At 41.9% G+C, this 25,842-nt stretch overlaps 1 protein-coding gene across 2 annotated transcripts; it reads right to left on the bottom strand.

Annotated features, from left to right (window-relative positions):
- Positions 1-18,057: 18,057 nt before the first annotated feature.
- Positions 18,058-25,621, bottom strand: nr2f1a (nuclear receptor subfamily 2, group F, member 1a). 2 transcript variants are annotated; one of them, XM_041042772.1, is made up of 3 exons: positions 24,405-25,621; positions 22,451-22,978; positions 18,058-18,432 (listed from the first exon to the last, which is right to left on the bottom strand). In XM_041042772.1, exons 1-3 carry the CDS (start codon positions 24,835-24,837, stop codon positions 18,158-18,160), a joined length of 1,236 nt encoding a protein of 411 aa, XP_040898706.1. In that variant the 5' UTR covers positions 24,838-25,621; the 3' UTR covers positions 18,058-18,157. The 2 variants fall into 2 exon arrangements, with proteins under 2 accessions (XP_040898706.1, XP_040898707.1); XM_041042773.1 differs by having other exon boundaries at positions 22,451-22,975.
- Between the last annotated feature and the right edge of the window lie 221 nt (positions 25,622-25,842).

The raw sequence follows: 25,842 nt of genomic DNA, 5'->3' as shown, positions 1-25,842 counted from the left end.
TCTCTGCCTCTCTCCCCGTCCACAATCTCTCCATCCGGTTGAATGGCTTTCTTTCTTGTCGCTAAGGTCCCTCATTGTGTTTGCTACCTGAGTCAGCAGGGAGGATGAAAAGAGGAGAGACTGACGGAGGAAGGACGGGAGGAAGGGGTACTTTGACATGCAGGGAAGGAGACAGAGGCGATGATAGGCGAGGGGTGGGGGGCCTGTGAGGAGTTGAGTGAATTTACCTGCTCCTCCGGTGGCGAGTTGTGTGCGCGAAAGTGTGTGTGTGTGTGTGTGTGTGTGTGTGTGTGTGTGTGTGTGTGTGTGTGTGTGTGTGTGTAGTTAACAACGCAGCGGCCAACTCTGCTTTATTGCTGTTTATCCCTGCAGCAAAAGCTGTCAGGTGGTGACAGATTGGCAGCATCTCTAATCAGTGCCCTCTTCACTCCTCTCGGAGATCCCCTCTCAACTCATTCACTTTTGATCTCTCACAAATGGATTGTTACTAATGGTATTTATGCTTTGGATAATACATATAATGCACATATAGATAAAAGTCCAATTTTTCAGTTTTACTGCTAGAACTATGTCGAGATAGGTCGTTTTCCAGGTTATTCATAGGTTTCATTATTTAGTATTGAATGAGTTGCAATGAGTATTTGAAAAAGTAGGTAAATCATTAAAAATAAAAATAAACAAATAGCTTTGTATTACATTGGCATCATTTTTAAAGCTATTTTGTGTAACGAAGTTTCAGCTATATTATAAAATGCAACATAAACAGGGAGATAGTTATTTTCCTTAGGAAAAACTATTACAGCTATTACATTTTAAAGGGAAATAACATCCAGTTAAAACTAAAATATTTTCTACATGCTGCAGAATCTGTAACAAATGAATTGCAGCTCATTTCAGGCAACTGGGGAGCAAAAGCAAATAATTTCAAAATGACATCGTGTTTTATCTGAAAATTACAAATACAAATATACATATATATATTTATGGATCAAAAAGATACATAAAACATCATATTCTTTGATCTTGTCAAGATGAAAAGCACATTGTTTACGTCTCGGCTACTGACCGTGCTGACCTTTATATCCACAACTATATTCCAAATAAATATTTATGGGATTATAATAACACTCCAATAAATTATCAAAAAAAAAAAAGTTACGTTTTTACTTAAACTTTCCACCTTCTATAACTGTATGTCCATGGATTTTTATAATAGACAAAGATGTGCGTGAGTACATGCGTGTGTGTGTGAGAAAGAGAGAGAATGAGTGTGTCTGTTACGGCGGCTTTGATATTCCTCACACACAGATAAATGAAGACTGTCGAATAAATCGGCAAGAACTTCAAGTGTGGGGAGGGGAAGGAAAAAAATCTTTAGAAAAGCGCGACATCCAACCTCAACTGCCCGGGTCTCATACAAGGCCCGCAGAATAACGGTGGACCTAAAGCTATATTTCACTTAGAGCCTTCAATGGGATTGGTGCTTATCTCGCCAACACAGCGCTGCTGACCTGTAGGCTGCTGCATCAGAGGTGTGTGTTTGTGTTGAGGTGTTGACCTGTCAGGGGGGACTTGTTAGGACTTTAACTCCGACTGCTGGCGGTCTCCAGACATCCGGGGGTGGCATCGATTTGAAACTTGTCCTGTCTAATTTGATGATAACATCCAGCCTTGCCCCGCCGCAGCACCATGGACAGCGCACTGTCTTGACCTTGCCTTGCTATCAAATTACCCCCGTCTGGGCCACGGTGGGAGCCCAGCACCAAGTTTACTATAGGCTGAGAGAGAGAGAGAGAGAGAGAGGGGGAGTGAGAGAGATTTTTGCTTCTTTCACCAAAGACAAATCTTCTCTGAAACCACTTACACTCTGTAATACTGTGGTAAATCAACAAGAGGTTGGTGGTTTACATTGGCTGTTGCGCCAACCGCCTATGTAAACAATACTCAGTTACACTTACACAAAGACTTCATGTGTTTGTATCATTAAATGACTCATCTGTACCTACATAACTTCCCCCAATTCAATACTACTTAAACTCTATCCTGTTCAGTGGATTTCAAACTGGCCACATTGAGCCAAGTGATATAAACGTTATGGATCACATATCCTTAAAAAAAACATTTTCCATTTGTGGTGGAAGTATTCAGATCCTTTACTTAAATAAAGTAGCCATAGTGCAACATATATATTAAAAAAACTCCATTAAAAGCCTTGCATTGCAAATGTAATTTAAGTAAAGGTAGATACTATTTGAAAAATGTATTCAAAGTAAAAGTACTCATAATTCAGAAAAAAATGTTCATGTGAGTGTTGCTATTATATATTATATTACTGCACTATCACTATCGCTGATGCAATAATGTTTGAGTAGCATTTTACTGTTGCAGCTGGGGGGGCTCATTTTAACTATTTAATATGATGTTAGGTAGTTTAATCTATCTGTGCAACAGTGCATCATATTTTACCAGCATATTTTATGGATTTTATGTAAAATCTCAATCTGTTAGCTAACAAACTGGTAACTATCAAATACATGTAGTGGAGTGAAAGGTACATTTCCCTTAGTTACATTCCACCACTGCCTCTTTCTGAAGAATATATTCAGAATTTGAGTTTGTAAAGTATGCTTAACATCCCCCAGAGCATGTTTTCCAGGTTAAAGGCGCACAGTCTCACATTTGTGAAGCAGATTGAAAGATTCCATCCACTTTTAACAGACCATACAAGTCATCCTTCTATCGCACGAGCTGCAGAGAAAGCAACAGTTCTTCACGCACCAGTCAGGCTTGAAGTCAAACTCAACAGAATACGTACAGTATGTGGACGTCTGGCGAATAAACGTGCGCACCAGTGCATGTAAATAGATGCTAAGCAAAAAGAGAAAACAAGCAATTTATATTTTTGCAAATCTCCTCAGAATAGTTACACCCTATCAGCTGGTGCACATACTGTGGTAACAAGTTGATTTGGGAACCAGAATGTCTAAAGTTTGAGAAAGAGCCCAAGGCATTGACGGGAGGAGGATTTAGTGGAGGAGAAAGAGAGAGAGAGAGAGAGAGGGAGAGAGGGAGAGAGGGAGAAAGAGGCTGTTTGATGGAGCTCTACAGCTTTGAGACAGCTTGTTAATTAAAACCCCAAGAGATGAGGCTCTGCAGCCACCGTCCATATCAGAGCACTGCTAACTATACTGACAGCAAGTTACTTAACAAGCAAGCGCCTCAATCCCATACCTTTTTATCACAGGCAAGCAGTGAGATATTTTAATTCGTTAAAATCCCACTGTGGCGGTGAAATATCTTGTTTTCTACTTAAGAAATTATGACAAACCTTCGTATTCTCTGTCATTCCAGGGATAGAGCCCAAATGACTGCTTATGCTTCAAAATCCACACACCAGCTTAAATGTGGCAAATTCGATTAAGGAAGGAAAGAAAGGAATGTCAAAAAAATGAGTGAATTAGTCTAGACATAGGTTGGGTGGTATTAAATTCTTAGCTTTATATTCAGACATTGGAATTATTTTCCAGAATCAAAGTAGCTTGCGATTTCAGAGAGACAGATAGGCCTCGGTGCAGATACAAAGAGGCAGCATCAAGTCAAAACAAAGAGGCTACCGTGTGTGTGTGTTTGTGTGTTTCTTCTTCTTCTTTTACTTCTTCTTCTTTTTCTTTTTTTTTTTCGTGAATGCGTTTTCTGATCAGTTTCAATCGAGGTCATCATGCGCTTTGTCCCCATGTATTATTCTACCTTAATTGAACCCGCAACCCGCCCTTTGCCTGCGGGATCTCTGAGCCATTTCAATTCTATATGCATGTGTGGGATGATGGCTTGTTAAGTCGAGGAAAACAAATACCAAGAGAGCCTTACTCAAACACTCAAAATGTATGACGGGCCCATGCCCATTGTTCAAAAAATAATTGAAATGCTGCTTCCCTCTCTCCCCCCGCTTGCTAATAACGTGTTAGCCTAGTGTAGGCCAACTCATGTAAATAGCAGCAAGAGGAGACGTGGATTTGGAGGGAATGAGGTGAAGCCTGACTGGGTGCGTGTCTTCTGGGGGGCTGCAGGTGGAGAGGCCCCGTATACAGTACAAGCAAACCTGCTGTGCCACACCACCCAGGATCCAACGGGGGAGGAAGTGTGACTCTCTCTCTCTCTCTCTCTCTTCTCTCTCTCTCTCTCTCTCTCTCTCTCTCTCTCTTTCTCTCTGTGTGTGTGTGTGTGTGTGTGTTGTAGAGGGTGTCATGAACAAATGGATAATACAGCTAAATCAACAATGAAACTTTGCCTGTTGTCAGACTGTTCTGTGAACTAGAAGGTCCCACTAAGATCCAACTCCTGCAACTTCTGTTCATCCTGAGAGTTTACAGTAAACAGAGTTTAATATATATAAGTAATAGATATAAGTTTAACATACTTGCTATAATTCCAATTTAATGATTCAATCGACTTGATATATCGTACTTAAGTTCACATTTGCATTTTCGATGTCTTCATATGCCGAATAGATGAAGTCACAGTGAGGAAAAAAGCCAAAATCACCATTCACAGCCCACATGGGCTGCACTTTCACTGTCTTTATCTTCAGCCACATAAGAGAAAATCTATCTTCTGGATCTGTCCAATGATCTGTTGGCAAATTAAATACGTTTTAAATATAAGATTTCTGGTTGGTGATCATTTTAAAGCAACGCAGCTTTCAACATAAACTAAAAACAACAGAATCTTCATCAAAATGTTAATCTCTCCACCCGTGCTTCTACAAACAGCCTCGTGTTTAAATAACTGACCACATTGATACTGCTTCAATTTAGGCTTCACAATTAAGATTCAAGTCAAGCGTAAAGGTGGGAAAACTCGATTTTGAAATAAAAACGTTTGCAGAGTTGACTTTTCCCTTGCAGTAGTGGCTCTTTCCACGTGTGTGTGTGTGTGCATGTGTAGTGCGTGTTTTCTTTGACTGCCGTATTAGGGCCCCTGCACCTGATCTGTTTGTGGCTGGTCTGGGGCCACGGCGCTTTTTAAGACAGCTGTAAAAGGCTCTCCAAGTCTCCAGCACATTCATCAACGTCAGACACCGACAAGCCGCTATTTAGTGAAAGTGTAACTGCAGCAGTATATTTTAGAGCAGAGTGGGCCACTCAGCAAACAATACAATGGACTTTTTTTTCTCCCATTGGTTGTAACTAATCTAAAACAGATTATAAAGTCAGAAAGATGATCGTTGGATTGCAACAAAAAATCTGAACAATTGTTCAATTATATGAAAGTTAATTTTCATAAATTATATATATATATAGATTTAAAATAGGCTGGGTTTTGCATTGCTGCACTTAAAGCTGCCTTTCTCAGACACATTACTTGTCAGCATAGTTAACAGCTCATTCTAAAGATTTTCTACGAAGCCAAAATACTGTTAAACATTCTGCTGTGTAGATTGTGCAGTCGATCTTAATTCTCTGTTGCATTTACAAATTAAGTATGCCTGTCTTTGTTTAAATTAATAAGACGTTTATTTGAAAATGGATCATTTAAGTCCTTTTATTCCTTTCAACACAATTTAGAATTGAATAGGCGCGTGCGTTCTGCAACGTTACATTGCTAAAACAATTAATTATCTGAAGCTCAAATATTGCGTGATAGTCTGTGTTATTATCAGTTTACATTCAAATTAAATGCATTACTGATCACTGGTTTTAATCGGTGTGATTCCACAGCTTAGCAAAACCAACAAAAATGACAGTCGACATAGGATAAAGCAATTATTAAAAAAAACTCCCCCACTATTCACAGCGGTGGGATTGCATTAAAGTCGTTTGCAGCAGCTGAAATTTCCTGGTTTAAAAAAAAAAAACAAAAACATGGCCCTGGAAACGGTGCTCTGTGCTGCGCGGCGGACTGTGGGCTGAGAGCAGTGCTGAGGAGGGAGAGTGAGAGAGAGAGAGAAAGAGAGGGTATGAGGCGGTCCTTGTGTCAGAGGGTCCCACAACGCAGAGCGCCATCTAGCAAACAAAGGTAGAAACAATAACAGCACGGAGGGTCTGAGAGACAGAGAGAGAGAGAGAGAGAGAGAGAGAGAGAGAGAGAGAGAGAGAGAGAGGGAGAGAGGCTGTCTTTACGCACACAGCACACAGGGGCGCGGAGGGACGCCACAACAAAGCGCCGCGGTTTAGCGCTCTCAAACGCTTTAAAACTTTCTGTATCATGCGCGATCCCAGCCCTGTCGTGCCTGCTATGGAAGTTTGCCATTTGTACAAGATTAAAACATGATCCAGCTCAAATCGTTTAATTACTGTTAGAGTAACGTCTGCTGCTTTTTTCTTTTTTTTTTTTTTTTCACCGGATCGTATTTTAATGAGTATCCGAGGGGTCAAGATGGCAAACCAGCTGATCAGTGGTCAAGCTGAAAATGGGAGAACTTTTAATGTCAGAGTGGGTGAGGCAGGGGAAGGGCGGCCGGTGACTCCCCCCACTTGACAAAAATCAATCGATACTATCACTCTCAAGCTCCATCACGGCGTTTTACTGGGGATGTGTATGTGTATCACAAGCAAACAATACATCTTCTGTCGAGTGCATAGTTGCGAATCAATTTTATATATATATATATATATATATATATATATATATATATATACAGTATGCCTGAAGCTCTACTTTTGCTGAGAGGCGTTAAGAGGTGGATTTTGACCAAATAAAAGAAATGAGAGAGAGAAAGTGGACTCGTGTGTAAAATGGTCAGTAATATACTCCCAACACTTCCATCCTCACCCACTCGCAGTAATCTTCCCTACTCATCCTCACCGCAGCCCATTGTTTCATATACAAAGACAGCACTAAGTTGTCATCCCTCTAACATCATTGCTGGTAATAATAGTGCAATAACAGCAAGAGCAGTTACAGCCACGTACGATATAAGCAGTAATAATGATAGCAGTGGTAAAAGTCTGATCGCGAGCGTAGGGGCACAACCACTATTAGTGCAACAATCAATGCAGAGCCATATATCTAAAATGATCAAGCTTCACTGTGTTTCATTCATCCGGCGGATTCTTCTTGTTATTATTCATCTCGGTCCACACTATGCCCGAACAGGTTAGAAAAGCCTCGCACCACGTATTAATCTTATACATCAGAGGGTGCTGTAAACTGAAAAGCTTGTATAATTCTAGGTTATTTAATTAGTGCTTCTACCCGAGTCGAATTAGCAAATAAGTAAACAGTAAAAATAATTTTTTTTGTTGTTGTTTTTTTTTTTGTTTTTTTTTAGGTCTGGGAAGTAAAATAAATCTAAATTTCCAATTTTGACATATCACTTAAAACATGACATTGAAGTGTAATAATACTAAAGACAACATGTGAGTGATTAGACGGCTTTTGCAGTGATATATGAACCGAAGTGTCAGGGGCAAAAATTCTCATATTCGTTATCTTGTCATTCGCCCCTCGACAACCAGCAATTTGTGACAATTTTCGCTCGGTTAAGGCTTTCAAAAATCCCCCACAGCTTCCATACTGAAAATAAAGTTTAGACTGCATGGGCACACTTATAACTAGGCCACTAATGTAGTTTTAGAAATAATTATAATGAAATTGTGGCTCCTTCCACTGCAATATACCTCACCTAATTTTATTATATATACATAACGATGAAGTGATAAGTGTGTGTGTGAGAGAGAGAGAGAGAGAGAGAGAGAGAGAGAGAGTGCGTGTGTGTGTAGGTATATGCGTGCCAGGAAAGTGCATTAATCGATTTATTAATTAATGGGGGAAAAAAGAAAAACATTTGCAGTTTTATTACGTGTTCTGTCATTATGTGATATTGTTTACATGATCTACCTTTCTGTGTTGAGGAGACGGATTATACTGAATGTAATAAGCATTAGGTCACTAGTGATTTATTATATTTAAAAAAAATGAGATTTGTATAAATTGACATAATGACATAATCCTGATATAAAAATATAAAACAAAGGTTTCTGAAGTATGACACATTGCCTGCGTTCTGTTTTCTACTTCTCTAAGAATGAACTTCATGGCGTTCAGTGTGCCATTCAGTTGCATAATACAGCACACAGACATTATATTGATAATTTTCCTGATTTTCTCTTTTTCTTGTATTTTTATCATCAGAAGTAAATCCTTGACATTCTGCACTATTACCAAAATTGTAGTACATAGCCTAGTAATCAGAAAATTATAGGCTTGCTCCATGGCAAAGCCCTATTTTGGTCTATGAGGAATCCTTTTAGAAAGGTTCTGTATCTCTTCAGCATTGTGGTGCTGTAAACAACACCGCGAGATTTCATGAAATGCTCCACATCAGCAGCATTAAAGGAACTTTCTGACAACCACAATGGCCTCCTTATCTGAATTCACCCCGTATTTTATTTGCACAAATCAGAGAGGAAACCACTAAAGGGGGAGCCTTGGAAAGTCCTTCTTTTGTACACCTAAACTTCTATGATCCACTTTATGGACCACATGTTTTATTTTGTGCTGTGTGTTCTGCAGGGCCACGCCACAGTACTGAGACCCAACCTTCCTTATATACCCGCCGCCTGCGTGGAAGGGAAAGAGTGAAGATGTGATGGGGCGTATTTGAAGTATGACGAGCTTTGTGGTCCACTCCTTTTCATTCCCTTGCCTCAAATATACGCCCGCTTGCAAATAAGCCTCTTTGGCAATCCCATGCCGACCCCCCCAACACACACACCCCCTGCCACCTTGACATGAATGGGCGACTGACCTTTAGGGCCGTGTCCACTCTGCGGTCCAGTTTTATCCAAATAAGCCTTCTTCCCCCACCCTGCCTCATACGGTGCCAGCAATTCTTTACTGATATCATCAGCGGATGCAAATGAATTTGGACGGGGTGGGGGGCGCAGGAGTGGAGGGTGGGGTGGTGGTGGTGGTGTTGGTGGTGTAGTCATGGACAAAATACCACACTGGCTGCAGAATGCTGCATGTGGAGAGATGGGAATATTGAATACCCCGCCACCAGAACCATCCTCGAATTCAATATTGCTGAAAAAAAAAAGAATACACATTCCTATTCCAGAAATCTTGGCTGTGAAATACCACCAAGAAAAATCGCCATTCAAATGAGATGCGTTTATTTCTGCATGGCCTTTGAAGAGAAGAGAGGGGTCGTGTCACTCAAAAGAAGGAAAGGGCCACTCCGTTATAACCCCCCTCCTATTTGCTCTCCCCTCTCTCCCACCCTTCCCTTCCCCTCTTCTCTCGCTCCGACCGACCCCCACTCACTCTTACGCATGCACGCACGCACACGCGCGCAAGCAAGCCAGCGCGCACATTTTCACTATAGCACGCTGGCTTTGGGGGCGACACAGAGGCTAGATTAGAGCTTTGCTCCTTTAACAAGGGAGAGGAGGCACTTCTATAATCACAGCGGCGGTATGTGGGGCCACAAAGAGTTTGCAACCACAGGGCGACTGGTCTTCTGTAGAGTGGTCCAAGCCCTGGGCAAGCCAGAGAAACGCTCTATCCAACGTATTACTGGGATCAAAACACAGTGGTTATAGTGCGTGAAGAGGTTATTAACCCACAGAGCACAGGAAAACACCACTTCTAAATCTCCAAACACAGCATAACCCTGGCATAGCCTGATTTAAGACAATCCACCACATTAACAATGACCTAAACACAGCGCGAATGATCAAGCAATTATTTACTATGAAGAGAGAGCAATACATCCCTTGTTGACGATTTAGAGGGTGCTTTTGCGCGACTACTGGCATCCCCTCCCTCCCTTAAACACAGCAGTGTAACATGGACATACAAATTTGATGGATGGTGCTGAGTAAGATGGAAAAAAGACGTGTATTTATCAACATGCCGCATGTCCTCTGTGGTGGCTGAGAGAGCAAGAGACAGAGAGAGTATCAAACATGGAGACTAAAGGGAGTCACTGGGAAACCTCACCACTGTCAGGAGCGGTTCTCCGTGGCATAGATGAAAAATACCCTTCAATGCTTCGTTTCAGTCAGTCATAATAGACCTACAGCAGCGTCTCTGAGCAATCCAGGTAAACACAGACGGCAACACGACGAGCTGCAACTTTAACAGTAGAACAGTTTACAACACAACACTGCACACATAGACAGATAGATAGATAGATAGGTAGATAGATAGATAGAGAGAGAGAGAGAGAGAGAGAGAGAGAGAGAGAGAGAGAGATAGCAAAACATTTGTCACGCTTTAGTTCATGCAAACAGATGTAAAATAATCAAAACTGCTTTGTCATATTCACATAATAGTTTTATGAGTATCTGCACAAATACACTCAGAATAAAAAAAAATAAATTATTCTACAAGGACACACGTGCCTTTATCATGTCATACTAGACCAAATGTAGTAATAAAATATAAACGGAATTAGTCTATTAACCAGATCCTTAATAAATGACATTCACATGTGTTTAGTGGAGAGGCTGGATACCTGCTAAAAAGCTTGCCAATTTATTGTCAGTGGATAATATAGCAGAGGACTACAGAGGGTATAGGCTCAGTGGATTATATCTTTACAAGCATTATTCTGCCTGAGTGACTGGCTGAAAAAAAAAAAAACAAAAAAACACACAGGCTACAACAAAGATTGGTCAGGCATGAATGCGGCCTGTGTGTTTTGTCTTCATAACATATTAATCCATCAAACCATGAAGTGGGAACTATTTGAGCCCTATACTTTAATGAGAATTTTTTTAGATGTTTTCTTTTTCTTCTTAAAAGTAAACTTTAGAGCAGTTAAAAAAAAAACTTCACATGCAAATAAAGTAGAGCTTACTAGTGGCCAAAACTTTTTTCTTTTCCCCTCCTTTTTCTTTTTTCTTTTTATTTTTGCATATGATGCAGCGAAAATGGGTCACCAATAAATTCTGTCTCAGCATTGATGTAATTGCAACAAAATGCTGCTGAGTAAAAATTGAGGAGCTCGCTGACTGCGGTGGCACAGTCACACACCATCTGGAGTGTATTAGACAGAGAAGCCGTAAATATTGCTGAAAAGCCCAGGCGTTATCAGGTATGTAAGCCCGGGCCTTGCTGCATGGCCTCCCATATGTTGACATAATCAGACTGTTGGGGATGTCTATTAAAACGTATCTGAATTTAATAAATGAACACAGTAATTAAATTCAATTTGTTTGTGCAGATCTCCCAATGACTCCCAGTGTTGGTCTGTTTACATTTTTGAAGGGGGTGAATTATGATGAGATGAAATGCTGCAGGGCTCAGGGGATGTTATCACAGTGCTTGAGGTTGCTGCTGGACCAGAGGCAACAGGTTAACTGGCTTCATCTCCAACTTTCCTCTAAATTTCATTTAACTTAACAGCTAATTATTGCACGCGCCGACACTAGGTATTATTAAGTGGCTTTGTCTTTTATGATGGCATCACTATGCTGCCGAGGAACATACACACATCCTCTAAAACTTGACAGAAGGAATTAGGAGTTTCTCTAGAGCTGCAAACACTCTGTTACATCCGATTCACGCTTTTCCCCTTTAAAACCAAGCATTTCCTTTCCGACCATCCGGGTCTCTTTTTTTTCCTTGGAAGGTAGTGTGATTTATTCCACACAGCATTTAAACATGTGCACACACAGGCACGCACACATGTAAACACCTCCATTCATGCAAACAAGGGACCATATACTCTACATATATAGTACACCAGTGAGAAAACTTACACTTTGGAGTTTGATGCCACGTGCTGATTAATTTCTTGTTGATGACAAGCACACACACACACGCTCGCATATATAGGGACACACACACACAAACATAGACACACGTCCATCCTCTTTCACTTTTTACGTATATATCCCTCCTCCCCTTTCTCTCACACTTCTCTCTCTCTTTCTCACTCACTCCCCCTGGCTTTATCCATTTCAGTCCGAGGAACACACAAGAACACTGTGCAGAAGGCGCACACACACACACACACACACACACACACACACATAGAGGAAAGAGAGAGAGAGAGAGAGAGGAGGAGGAGAAGGAGAGACAGAGGGAGAGAGAGACCGTCAAAATGAGCCTTACTTTTTTTTTTTCTTTTCCTGCCGTGAATCTTCATCCATCCGTCGTTGACAGAGCTTGACTTGATCCAACCGTTTCTTCTCCCAGTGTTAAAAAGTCTGTAGTAGTGCGCTTTAATTAATATATTTCTGGGCTGTGTCCCGAACCCAGAAGCTTTAGAGAGGAAAGAGGAGTGCAGATTGAGACATATTGAGCCCGCTTTAAAAGGATCATTTCATCATGTGGGAGGTTGGGACACACAAAGTTTGGACCCGTGACTGGCATTCCGGAGAGACATGCATATTTTAAAACAACAAAGCAAGACAGAGACCGGGGGCCCCGGGGTGGGAGGGGAGAAAACTTGGAAAGAAGTTACTATCAGATGAACAGCTGTCATTGTTGGGCCAGACTTGAGCGCATATTAAGATATAGTCATCTGAAAAAAAAGGAGCTTGTCCAAATAATGTCAATGGTAGTTGCTTCACATCAGTCAATGAAATATTTTAAGTTTTATTTATTCATCCAAAAATATGTTTTGTTCCTAAAATATTCTAATTGTAAATGGTTTATACACTAATAGAAAAACACAACTTTAACTTTTGAAAGATGAGAGATTTTGAATTTTCTTTTTTTGGTCTTACAGCGTTATTGAGCATGTATGTTCATTTCATTCTACAGATTATGGTGAAGCCGAGAATAACCGATTTAGTAGAGAACTACCTTTTAAAGGTTTAAAACATTTTCTGTAATTGTGATACTGAATGGAACTAAACGTCCAAACTGAAGTGGAAAAATATTGATCTAGGATTAAATTGGAAATAAAATGATTATAATTTACCTTCTCATAATGAAGCATACAGGCTGTAGATTTTTTTTATCCTTAAATATCTAAATAATAGCAGTTAAGGTTGCAATTTAAAACGTCTCCCACTTCTATTTTGTCAAGTCACACAGAATTGTGTCTCTCCCAAGTAAAGCCAGTGTGCTTAGCGCTGTCACTTCTGCACAGCTTTTACAACATCACTCCCCCCGTTTTTTCTCTGCTTTACTAGAAGGTTTTTCTCTCTTGTGCACGGGGTCCATTCGTGCAAAAAAGAGTGGAGAAGGCATAAATAAAAATGTGTTGGCTGTGACGAGAGATCTGTCCGCTGGAAATGAAGGGCCAGGGGAAGAAGACAAAGGGGGGAAAATGCATGCAGTGGTGTAGAGCTGGATATCTCTGTTAGTTGTCAGCGTTTAGTCCATGGCTGTGGAATGCTAATGAGTGAGGTCTCTCTCCCTTTCTCTCTCTCTTCCCCCCCCTCCTGTTCAACCCCTCCGTCCGCCCCCCCCCCCCCCCCCCCCCCCTCTCTCTCTGCCGCCCCCCTCTCTCTCGGGGAGAAAAAGCGGATCGATAGCTGACCCGATGGTTTTGGCCAATGCTTTATTTATCTGGCCAGGCAATGATATTATCAGCCTTGAACGTTATATACAGCAGACGTCTTCCTAAATCAACACAAAGGGATCCGCTTACACAGCGATCCGAGCTTTCTCACAACCACCTCTCTCTCTCTCTCTCTCTCTCACTCGGCCAGTAGCGCGCGCACACGCGTACGTACGCTGGTAGATACACGCTTTTACGCACGAGCATGCAAAGAACGCGCCCGCACACATCCATACAGAAAGACCTCACACATATATAAAATCCCTGCCATTGCCTACACACAGTCACGACAATCATGACAAACTTGCGTGTGAACACACACACACACACACGCGCGGGCGAAGGGAGGCGTCCCCGGGAGGCACCCCCTTATGTTACATTCACAACTAGGGATATTTTATACCCCGCAGGGCTGGATTTGATCCATGGCTTAAAGGTTGCCTATGAGGTCCGCGGACAGATCTCAGAGCAGCACACTGTAATTATAAGATATGCCTCTCTTCATTGACTGTGTACAGTCAATACGACAAGAAAACTCTGGCTGTTTGCTGAGATATAACGCAAACATCTCACGGGAATCCATTTAATTTTGGACATTTGTCCTCTCTGTGCCGTTCCCAGCCATTTTGCTAGCTCGTGCGGATAAGGTGTGTGGTAGACACGGCGAAGCACTTGTTGTCTTGTGTTGTCATCATTTTTACGCACAAGACAATATGAGAAATAAGCCGTGTCATACTTCAGAGGGCCCCCCATTCATACACGGAGACGCTATTTGGAAATTGTTATTGTCTCAAACAACAGTATTTGTCAAACGTGACCGGGAAAACCAGGCTACTATAAGTTAAACGAAGTGACGTGTAACGCCAATAGCACATTTCCACTGCTGCATAAAACCATTGGCTTGCATTGAGGGTTTTGGAGAAATAGGTTCGCTGACAACTTAGGATAATAAATGTTTCGCTTTCAGACAGATATCTCAAACGTGAAATCGCACCCAGCTGCTTGTGTAAAGCAAACAAATAGCCCCCCGTGTTAGGAGTCCTCCACTTGTGGTTTGATGAATGAAACCAGACAAAGGTAAATGGTTATTTAACTCATTTCGTAGTAACACTTTGGTAACCGGAGTTTCCGAAATTACAGACACACAAATGGGGCCTATAGTGTGCCACATATCCATCTCCTTTACCCACCGCAGCTACAGTCCAATCTGACGGTGCATTTGCTTCCCTCTCACTGCACTTTGTACGTTTTCCTTTCCTTATATTTAATTCAGTACAAGTGCTAATTATGTTGTCATCACATCAGAAGATAAGAAATTTGATGGTAAACGTCTAGTTTAAAAAAAAAAAATAAAGATGATATTTGAAGCTTATTATTTCAATATTTGAAGGGTTGCGTAATGTACTAATTTGAGCTTCTGTCAAAGTGGAGAGAGTCAAAAAATGGTCCACATCCTAAATAGAAAATATCATTTTTGCTTGAGTCCTCATGTGTTTTGCTTGTATTGCCTGTACAGAAACGTTAATTAGGAACACATGCCACCATTTCATTTGTTTTTGAACTATTGCTTTATATAGCCTGTAGTGTAACAATTGTATAACAGAATGCTCTCAGCAAGAGGATAAAAGATAGTTACTCTAGAGGGATTTAGAATACATTATGTGGAGACAACCAGCTGAAAGCTGCGTTTAATAACCCAGCAAACAATTTAGTCCAGATCTACACAAAACGAAAGAAAAAACAAAAACAAAAAAAACAAAAAAACAAAAAACAAAAACGACCTGGGCTGTTGTGATGGCCATGGAGACGCCATATTCACTCTCTTTGAAAAACAAACATTGATTCGCACGTGCAGTCCTCCTTAACGTCCAGGAAACGATCCTCTGGATTATTCCAAAACAAAAAAAAAACAAAAAGAAAAAAAACACCAGTTAAGACAAACACGCTAAATAATTCCTGTGCTTGAGTAATTATCTGTTTTAAGGCTGCGTTTCAGAGGGTGTTGGCAAAATGTGTCTATTGTTAATTCTTTTTGGTTAAATTCAGCATGTTCTGCCTCCAGTAAAGCAGAAAAGGAAAGGCCCCCACCAGCTCATTTATTCTGCATCTTTCACCTGACCTGCAGCTGTGGGAGAATTATATTTCCACAGTAAGGAAACAACGATCCAACCTGAAGAAATATCACATTTGTGTTTGTACAGTACAACCTAGGCAACAGCAAGGCGCCTGACAACTGACCCAGAGCTACAGACAGGTCGACTGGGAGCTAACGGGTACAACATGCCTGAACCTGTGAGAGAGCATCTGAGGACAACCTATAGCATCATTCCAGCATGAGCGCGAACTAATTAATACCCTTAATACTGTAGCCTTTGAACGAGACAGGCTATACAAACAAATAACCCACTGGCAGAAAATACCCCTCCCCCAATCCTATAAGGCAGATAACAAATATGGCGATATCAAATTCAGGCATTGCAACGTGCTACATGCAGCTCTGCTCCTGTCCTCCTGTCCCTCATCACTGCCAGTCAGCAGATGAAGATGTGGGCAATATGGCACACAAGCAACACGTCTGATGATGAAGAGGGGAGGACTAACAGGCAAATTTAATAATTGTCACACCGAAACCCCATTTTCTTCTTCATAACGCCTTCCAGTTTATCACATTTTATCACTCTAGGTGTGAGTGTAACGCAGTAATGACAGTCAGGGTAGATCCAGGTCCATAACTGGGCTTCCTGTTTCATCTGTAGACTATGTGGAGAGACACACACACACACACACTCACAGACACACACACACACACAAAGACTGAACGAACACACAGCCACAGACCAATGCAAGGACAGAAACTCTATGTAACCCATCTAACACATTCAGGACTTATCTATGAACTCATTACACTCTGAATGTATACTCTCTCTCTCTCACACACACTTGCTTTCCTTCCAGCACGTTTCCCTTCTCATTTGCCTCTGCACTGCCTCCATAGTCTCTCTACCTTTGTTTCTCTCTCTCTCTTTCTCTCCCTCCTTCCTCCTCTCTATTCCCACACAATGCATCACACTCGGTGTTCCTATCGACTGGCTTACATGCTGTAAAATACATTTTCCAGATTGATCACGCATATCACAGCAGCTTTGCAGCGTGGCCTAACTCTTTTGCCAAACGACGCCCACATCAATACCGAGGCATGCACTATCAAGGCAGGAGTTTTTTAAGAACGGGGGAGAGGGGAATATTGTTTGGTTTGTGGAGAATCACCTTGATTAAGCCACAGGAGGTAGGATAGAGGTGGCTCTGTGTGGTGCGCAGGCTTCCCTCGCTGTCTGGGAAAAATATTAAACATTAATGCGCTCACAGGCTGGCAGAGAGCTCACTGCTGTAGTTCCTCACGTATAGCCTCCCCTCCTTTGTGCTCGCATTGCCAGTTATGTCAGTGGGTTTGTTCAAATGTAAGGTTTGAAACCATTGTGTAATTACCGCACTTAATCCCGTGTATCACCTCGTTTTCGCTGGTAGGTGTAACAGAGGTAAATAGTGTATTCAGAATTATATGTCTCAGTAAAAGGCAATGCAGGGTACTGACTCAGTAACTGTAGGCTGCACTTGCGCTTTTCTTATAGAAGCCTGGGGCGCACAGAGACTAGAGATTCCCTCAAATGGTTTAAAATAAGCCCGAGCACCTTGACATTTGCTTCAAGGAAAATGCTTGAGAATGAGACATCGTTGCCTATTTCTTTTTTTTTTTTTTTTAATAGTACAGTCACCATCACACAACTTCATCAACCGACCCTTCTGCAAAAAGCTGCATCATGGAGTAAGCAAATTGAAGGCAACAACCAATAAAATTCAAGAAACAATGAAAATTTTCAAGACGAAACAAACAAAATGTATTTGAAATGATATATTAAAAGTGCTTTTGATTTTCATGTCTCTCCTCATTGACTGATGATCGACTCCACGCGCATTCGTGGCCCGGGGACAGGCGCCCCAGACGTCCTCTCAGTAAAAATGTCCTGGAGGTCAGTTTGCTGCTGTTGCAGGTCCATCGTATCAATTGGGAAAAAAGTTCAACCATCAGTGGTGATATTGTCATAGCGATTAGACTGTTTCTTATTTGTCTAAATTTCTTTATTGTTCTGTTTTTAAATTCTCACTTCAATTTTAATTCTTGGAGAACATAGCTTCGACAACATATATCGCACTCATTATAAGAAGCAAAAGGTTATATCAAAAAATTATTAGTATAGAATCACAGAAACCCTGGTTTAGAACCAGAAAAAATACAAAACAGAGAGGTACATAGACACAGGACAATTCTTATAATTGCTTGGAAACATTATTTTCCCGCTAAGTCTTGATTCTTTTTTTCTTACTGCGCATATGATGTTTTTCATTTTATTTGTATTTTTTACAAAAAAAGGAAAATAAAGACTAGTATTTTACAAAATGAAGAGTATTGTTCTTGAAGATGAGGGTGGATTTACACAGGTGTAAAGTCCAGTTCCAATATTTTTCTGTACATAATGTATTCCATCACAGTCCCAGAAGACAGAAAAAAAGTAATGTCTTCCAAGTTTCTCAGAAAAGGTCCTATATATAGTCTTCTTGAAGGAGGATGGGGTGAGGGGTGCTGAATTTTGGTCCTTTTTTTTTTCCTCTCTTTTTTCCACTTTCATATAAGGATCATTGGATGGACATGTAAGGCCAGTTGAAGCTGCTCCCGGATAATAGCATATCCCTGATGAGGGTTTCAATAGGAGTTTTACCTACCAAGCGGACGAAGAACAGCTGCTCGATTACCGACGAGGACACGGTGCGCAGAGAGGGCAGCCGCAGCAGGAGCTTCCCAAAGCGGCTGGGCTGGTTCGGGTACTGGCTCCTTACGTACTCCTCCAGGGCGCACTGGGACTTCTCCTGTAGGCTCTCGATGTGAGCAGCGTCCGACAGGCCGCAAGCGTCTGAGAAACACAAACCAAAAAAAAAACACACTGTGGTTAGGCTCGTCATGTCTCTAAAACCCCAAGGTACACCATGTTGTGGAAAAACCTGAATCTGATATTATTTTGTCGTAAAACTTTAACATGTGGAGGGGCAAGTGAACCACTACCTGTAGACTTAAAATATATGATTAAAATTAGGTTATTAAAATAAATCAGCTTCTCAGGTCACAGAATCTGCAGGGAGAAGCACACAGAGCCTAAGAGAAATCGATTTTAAAGACACACATTACTTTTTCATTACAAGTATTTTGAATGTACAGAAGTCATAATACACGCCTGACGAACTCGCTTAATATTTTCTGCGCAAAATATGAACACAAAACCACATGGTCTTTTTTTTTTCCTGCCTCACGTGGGCTTAGCTCTGGCAAGTGCACACTTTGCCATTCCCAATTTACGTCCTGCAAAAGCACTCTGGTTATCATTCAACATCAGCCTTTACGTGTTATTGACAAAGTGGAATGAACAAACACACTGCCCAAACATGCTACATCACACTGAGCGAGTGGGACTGTCATGCAGAATAAACAAGGGGCTTGCTGCTGGAGTAGGGGATGCACAACACAGTGGAGGATATATCTGCCTGACTCTTACAACAATCAACAAGAATATAGAACCAAATGTCACGAAAACAGTGTTGCAAGCGTGCAGGGGAAGAACTGACGGGGCAGTGGAGCAAAGGCGAAAGGTAGGCTACGGGCCTAAAGGCCGCTGCTCTTGATGTCTGGACTCTGGGGATTCAAGTATAAGGAAACATAAACGGCACTGATGAATCTGAAATTACACTGGATGTAATGTGACCTAATTACTCTGCAGTAAGCTGTTAAGTCATTTCGCTGCTCTTCTCTCCATAGACCACTCTTGGCCTGTTTTTCGATGGAGCCTATAGGACAGGCCGCTGGAAGCAATCAAATTTATTAGAGGAGGTGAAGTCAATAGTCACGCAGAAGCGACATAAAATGTCAGAAAATGAGCCTGTGCAACAACGCAGGCGAGACGTGTGTTTTGGTGCTCACTGGTGGGTTATGCAGCCGTGTGCAGCCACGCTTCAATATAGACTAAAGCATATAAGGCTTGTTAGTGTCTTTCGATGTTTTAGCCTGTTATAAAGAGGAGTGTTTTTCACACAGCCCAAGCCCATGCGTGTTCTACTGCTTATAAACTGCTGTAAACGCAAGCAGCATAACCGCTGGCGAATATGGTCCCACATGGAGTCTAGGCTGTCCTTAAGAGATTCTGTATTGAGCTGTGCTTTTGTAGAAACTACACAGGGAAGACAGCTTTAGTTTTCAAGCACTAATACATTAAACACCGGACAGAGGCTTTTAAGCCTATTCGTGATTTCTCACTGCTATAACTCACTATGGCCAGACACAATAACCTTATGAACCCGGGGGCAACGCTGAGATCTCGGGGTGATTTACTGTGACCTTAGTCCGGCCGGTCAGTGCCCCACGTATGCAAATCCCTGTGGATTAACGCTGAGTGTCCCTTTTAAAATCTACGGCGGTCAATAAGGTTGAAATTAATTCAATTTGGAAATTTCGTGTAAATTATAATACTTGGTACGAATGTTTGCGACGCAGAGGTATAAGGAGCTCAAAGCATTGCAGGGAATAGGCTGCATGTTGAACGTGTGTGTCAAGGGAAAGCTGGTCATAGACACCCCATAGTTCTCCATAAGGCCTGCCTGCAACCCTGCACCCCACTACCTCAATACACTGGGACATGGGAGCAGATAGCTTCCAGATTCGCAAACGACTATTTCTGTGGTAGGTTAGCAAAGGCACACGCTGCAGTCTGCACGTGTGGATAAGGAGTTAATGCAAGACAATGATCCTGAACTGTGGTGAAATAGTTTAGCTTGGCCACATTATTTATGCATCAAATACTGACAAGTCTGGTGTTATTAAAGGCAAACAATCCACGCTGGTCTTGGCAAAGTGCCACGTGACTTGTTATAGCCAACACCAGTTGTAGCCTATCAACCTAACTAAATGATCTGTTAGAAAACATGGAGGATGTTAATGTGTGTATGAAGTTTCTCTGGGTAATCTGCAGCGAATTACTGGAACGCCGTGCAATAGGAAAACATGGTCAAATATGTCAGTGCACAATGTAATATTACAGGATGAGCAGACTAATAGTGAATATAGTGGATCTAACAGGCTGTCACGTTACTTAAGTACGGCAACTGTGGCAAAATACATATTTATTTGTGTTCAAACATATATTTACCTCTCAGCGTGCATTCAAAAATTGGCGTGTCAAATTAACCTAGTTGCCAAACCCCAAAACTGAAAGTAGTTATTATGGCTCCGGAAACTAAAAATATTTTTAAAAAATATAAAGTCTTCCAACTGTAAGAAAACTTATGTGGTAATGTCATATTCGCCAAAAAAAGAAGGAAAAGTGAATATTGAAGGTGGTTTACTAGATGAAACACAATCTCTGAGTGTTCCTATTTACAAGTTTTGTGAGCACTCTAACTTAGAGCTTAGATAATTTAGATCCTGATTACATACAGTTTATTTTCACTTACAAACGCTGTGTGACATTTTTATATGGTATGGGAGAAATTTTCACCAATATAATATAATATATTGTATTATTGTATTTATTGTACTATATTATAATATAACATCATATAATATAATATAAAAACAGTAAATGTATTATATATATGCAGCTGCAGATCCCTGTGACGGTAAGTAAATAATAAACAATAATTATTGAAATATGCTAGAAGACAAGTGTCACCACTCTCAAAACAAAATGGAGTTGTGACGCTTTCTAGGGATATTGAAAGTAAGAATTATTTCAATATAAATCCAAATCTGAAAACCACAGTAAAACTGAATATTTTATCGCTAACGTGTCCAATTATAGATTATGTACAGCCATGTTACAGAATTTTGTAATGGGCCAAATATGAGACAATGAGGTCAAAACTTTGAGATAAGTTCAGAAGTAGTATGGGGCCTGTAAGTAAGTGAATTTAGACTTTCCTTTTCCTCCCCATCATCACCAGACTCCCCTGACATAACAGGCCTAATGGCACCATGTGTACACAACCAACTCCAAAATAGCATCTAAATTACGCAGCGAGAGTAAATGAGGACCTTTAGGACCTTGCCCCAGTCAGCCATCAATTAAGCTATCAACAATGTAGGTTACTTTTGAAAATTACTGCTGATGACTTTTCAAAGCGTGTGCGACAAGAGCAACTGTCCTCAAGAACTAAGGGAATTAATAGGTCAGCTAAGATTAATCTGCAAACAATCTATACAAGCAGTGTTTCTCTGCGTCCTACAGAAGCGATGCACTGACATATGAGTCAACTTCCATCAGCTTTTTTGATCTCAGCCTGCTAAGGATTATTTCCTGCTCCCCCCCAAGACATGTGTTTGTGCACGCAAAACAAGGATAAAAGCACGCACCAACACTCATAAATGCATCCATGCCATATATCACCCACTGATAGACTATTTCATCTTTACGCTCAATTATTTGACACCTGTTCCAAAATTTATGGACGCGAACCTACGGTCTCGGTCTCGGCTCTGACGTCTTCAAAAAAAAAAAAAAAAAAAAAAAAGTTTAACTCAACAATTATAAATTATTTACACATATGACACTGTCACTTGTCTCCTATTTTAAAAAGCCCCGAACTGGGTGTTGCACTTAAAAACTTGATGCGTTCACTCAATCTGGATTTGTTTACACGTCTTATGCTGCGGCTACAACTGACATGGGAATGGATGTAAGTGGATATGTAGCAAGCTGTTGACAAAATAGCTATTCCATCGGCAACACAAACATCTCGTAAACTCAGATTTGTGACCAGCCTACACTTGACAGCCATATTCTTGATGCCACAGTGCTTCGCCCTGCGAGCCTCGCTCCCACTAACATAACTGTAACTAGGCCTCATTTGATTATAGACATGTTCCTATGTGACATGTTGGACACCCACCTGATGTGAAAAGCACGATGGCCTTGAGGCAGCTGTACTCTGCCGAGTCTACGTGCAGGGTCTTAAGCTTCTCCACTTGCTCCTGGAAGATCCGGATGTGATCCATGAAAGCCACGACGCGGTCCGCGGACATCGGGGAGGCGTGGAGGCCCGCCGCGGCGAGCAGAGGGGCCACATGCAGAGGCATGGAGCACTGGGCCGCGTTAAGCACAAACAACTCGCTCCACGTCAGCCTGAGAAGGGACACCTGGTCGGTGATCTGCAGGTCGGGAAAGAAAGGGATGTTTCTCGCCCACTCCACGGCGCTGAAGAGCAAACGAGCCGCCAGCTCGCAGATGTTCTCGATGCCCATGATATTGTTGGGCTGCATGCACTGGCTCCCGTACCGGGACGTCGGGTAAGGCTCGGCCCGGAGCAATAAAGAGATGTATCCGGACAGATAGCAATGGCCATTCAGTGGGTCCCCGTTCGTCAGCGCGTACTGGCCTGGGTTGGGCTGGGTTGGAGGCATTCGTCCTCGCTGAACCGCTGACAAAAAGAAAGAGAAAAAGAGGAAATGTGCATCCAGAACTGATAAACATTGTTCATGAGTAGTACAAGCGTCAAGCAAGCTACAGCTACTGTGCTTCTTCTCAGTAAAACGGCATGCACTGAAATCAAAATTCAACACGCTTTTCAAAACATATTGACTCGTGTGTGCTCTTTGTAAGACTATAATATTCAAGATTATTCTATCGACAGCAAAAGCATCTCATCAGAACAGATGTGCTGTGTCCCCCCAACCTTCACACTCTTTGCATTTGTATTTAGGGATGCAGGCTACATAGGCTGTATTCAAAATGAAAATAACAGGCACGTTTGTACAGAAAACACACACATTTTCCGTTATCCAAAAGTAAAATGACCAAATTTACTATTATAAATATTTCAAGGCGTAATTGCACGTTGCATGCAGTAGCTTACTTATATTACTTTGGCATTACATTTATGTGGGTTTTGTTTATTTTAACAATTATTAATTGTGGCCAGACATATTACAAATATAACTGATAATTACTGTTAAATCCGGTCACATTTGTACTTTTTACCCACACTAAAAGGTCAACTGGGAATAAAAGGAATTCGGCTATTGTTTAATATTAAAAATAAAATATTAATGTAACTCCGTGTACATTATACGTGGGCTCGTAGCGTGAAGTACAAATAGAAGATTTAAAATGAGGGATGTTTGCATAAATTGGAATAAAACACTTGACATAGAGGGGAAAGTTATACGGCCTGTAATGCACCAGGCAAAACAATTAGCCACGAACAACTTCAGCGGCATTACTCAGTGTGTCTGAGCTGTCTAGTCAGCACAAGGGGCTGGAGAGAGACGTGGGTTTGTAGTGTGTTCATTTTACATTCACACACACACAGCTAACAGACCCTACTGTACAATTATAAATTAGTTAGCTGCACATACTTATGGAAGAGACTATTAGCCTTGCACGCTGTACACACACACCACACACAGACACACACACACACACTCACACACACAAGGCAGACATACAGATAAACACACACATACATTCACATTCACATACACACAAACCGTCTTCTGTTCTAAACCCTATACGAAAAATAGGCCCGTTAGGCTCAGGGCATTTTCTTGATAATGGTACAGTTTAGACCGCAAGAGAAACAAAATAAAAGGGTCAGCTAGAGGAGCCGCTTTGTTCAGGCGACCTGCATTCACAGGCAGAGCTGCTGTGGCTGCACTGGCCTTTTACCCCTTCTCTCACATAGGCAGAAAGACTAATCATTCATGCAAACATCCCTCTAAAAACATGGATGGAGACTGCAGTATGCCCAGCCATATAGCCTGTGACCTTAATGCAACATGGCAGCCCTTGCTCGCCTGCTACTAGGATGCGTTATCATGAGTGGGCATTAAAATATATATATTCACCTTCCCGCCGCATTCCCACTTTTAAACACTTCTTCAGCCGGCAGTATTGGCACTGATTTCGGTGGTGCTGGTCAATGGGACAGTTCCTATTGGCACGACATGAGTATGTTAAGTTCCTCCGTACACTCCTCTTGAAGAAACTTTTGCATCCCTCGCAGGTGAACTGGCCGTAGTGTTTGCCGCTCGATTTGTCTCCGCAAACCACACATTCAATATGCTGCTGACTCTGTCCAGAATTTTGACTCCCCTTGTCCCCGGCGGTCCCCGGTGTGGACGGGGGTCCCGGCTGGCTGGGGGTCTGCGGAGTGTGCGGCGCCGCCGACGCCGCCTGCTGCTGCTCCCTCGCCGGCTGCGCTGCTGGGTTGGGGCCGCTCGGAGGTCCTCCGGCCACGTCTTCCTGCGGATCTCGCCAGACGCTAACTACCATTGCCATATCTCGGCCCCGGAAAGTGCTATAAAGCGAAATGATCGCCGGTGTTTATGAAGCGTAGAGGAGAAAAAAAATAGATCTCAAAAGACGGGGCAGTGCAAAGTCAAATCGGAGCACGCAATCTCATATGGGGTAAGAAGGGGAGTACAACGCGATCAATACATTCAAAATACAGGAGGGCGATTGAATAGGCACCCGATCAGGATATGCAAGTATCGGGAGGCCAGTTCCAAGGTAAATTGCAGTCAGCCATTCAGGAATCCCTAATCTTGTAGGAAAACCCGAGTCCAGACGTAACAAATTGCAGTTTGGTATAAAATAGCCACAAAGGAAAGGCAGGAGCGATTCACATGGACGCAGGAACGAGTAAAAAAACCTTTTGCTGGAAAGACACGCGATCCAAAGTGCTGCGGAGATAAATTCCTTTCTCTTTTCTTCCCCTTGCTCCTTTACGCTCCCGTCTTCGCCGTATAGGAGGGGAGGAAAAACTGAAGAGCTGGATTTTTACATCTATATTCTTAAATAAACCTCATCATCTCGCCCAGCAGCGAAAGAAAACCGCGTCGCCGAATGAAGTGCCCATGTATAGTTTCACCTCTCTCCAGCAGGAGGAATGGAGATACGAAGAGAAAAGATAAAAAAAGAAGAGGAAAAACACCAACAACTAATAGAATATGCAAGAAGAAGGAGAGACCCAAAAAATGAATGCGCTTAAACGGGAGGACCAGCAGAGCAATGTTTCCGAAACGGGGGATCTGCGCGAATGTCTGTATATAGTGAACTTTGACACTACTATTGAAACTGACACGTTTCTATGGAGATCGCTGCGCCTTATATGGTGCTCATGTCAAGGAGCCAAGAGAGGGGCTGCTGGAGACTGATAATCAAAGGCGACTGACTGGCCAGAGCCCTGCATAGAGGAGGAGGAGAGGAGGAGAGGGGGGGGGATAGGGAGAGAGAGAAAATGGGAGGCTAAGGTTATAGCCAAGCCCTCTCTTTCTCTCCATT

The sequence above is a fragment of the Toxotes jaculatrix genome, chromosome 7, assembly GCF_017976425.1.
Source record: "Toxotes jaculatrix isolate fToxJac2 chromosome 7, fToxJac2.pri, whole genome shotgun sequence".
In the NCBI taxonomy this organism is placed as follows: domain Eukaryota; kingdom Metazoa; phylum Chordata; class Actinopteri; family Toxotidae; genus Toxotes; species Toxotes jaculatrix.
Note: the sequence above shows the minus strand (reverse complement) of the source record. Positions and strands in the feature narration are given on the sequence as shown.

What these genes read in the sequence shown, in the direction of transcription:
- nr2f1a (XM_041042772.1), bottom strand. Translation starts at nt 24,837, where the DNA reads ATGGCAATGGTAGTTAGCGTCTGGCGAGATCCGCAGGAAGACGTGGCC. An exon ending in AGTGGGAATGCGGCGGGAAG is followed by an intron (nt 22,979 to 24,404) that starts GTGAATATATAT and finishes TCTTTTTGTCAG; the next exon opens with CGGTTCAGCGAGGACGAATG. An exon ending in CATCGTGCTTTTCACATCAG is followed by an intron (nt 18,433 to 22,450) that starts GTGGGTGTCCAA and finishes TGTGTTTCTCAG; the next exon opens with ACGCTTGCGGCCTGTCGGAC.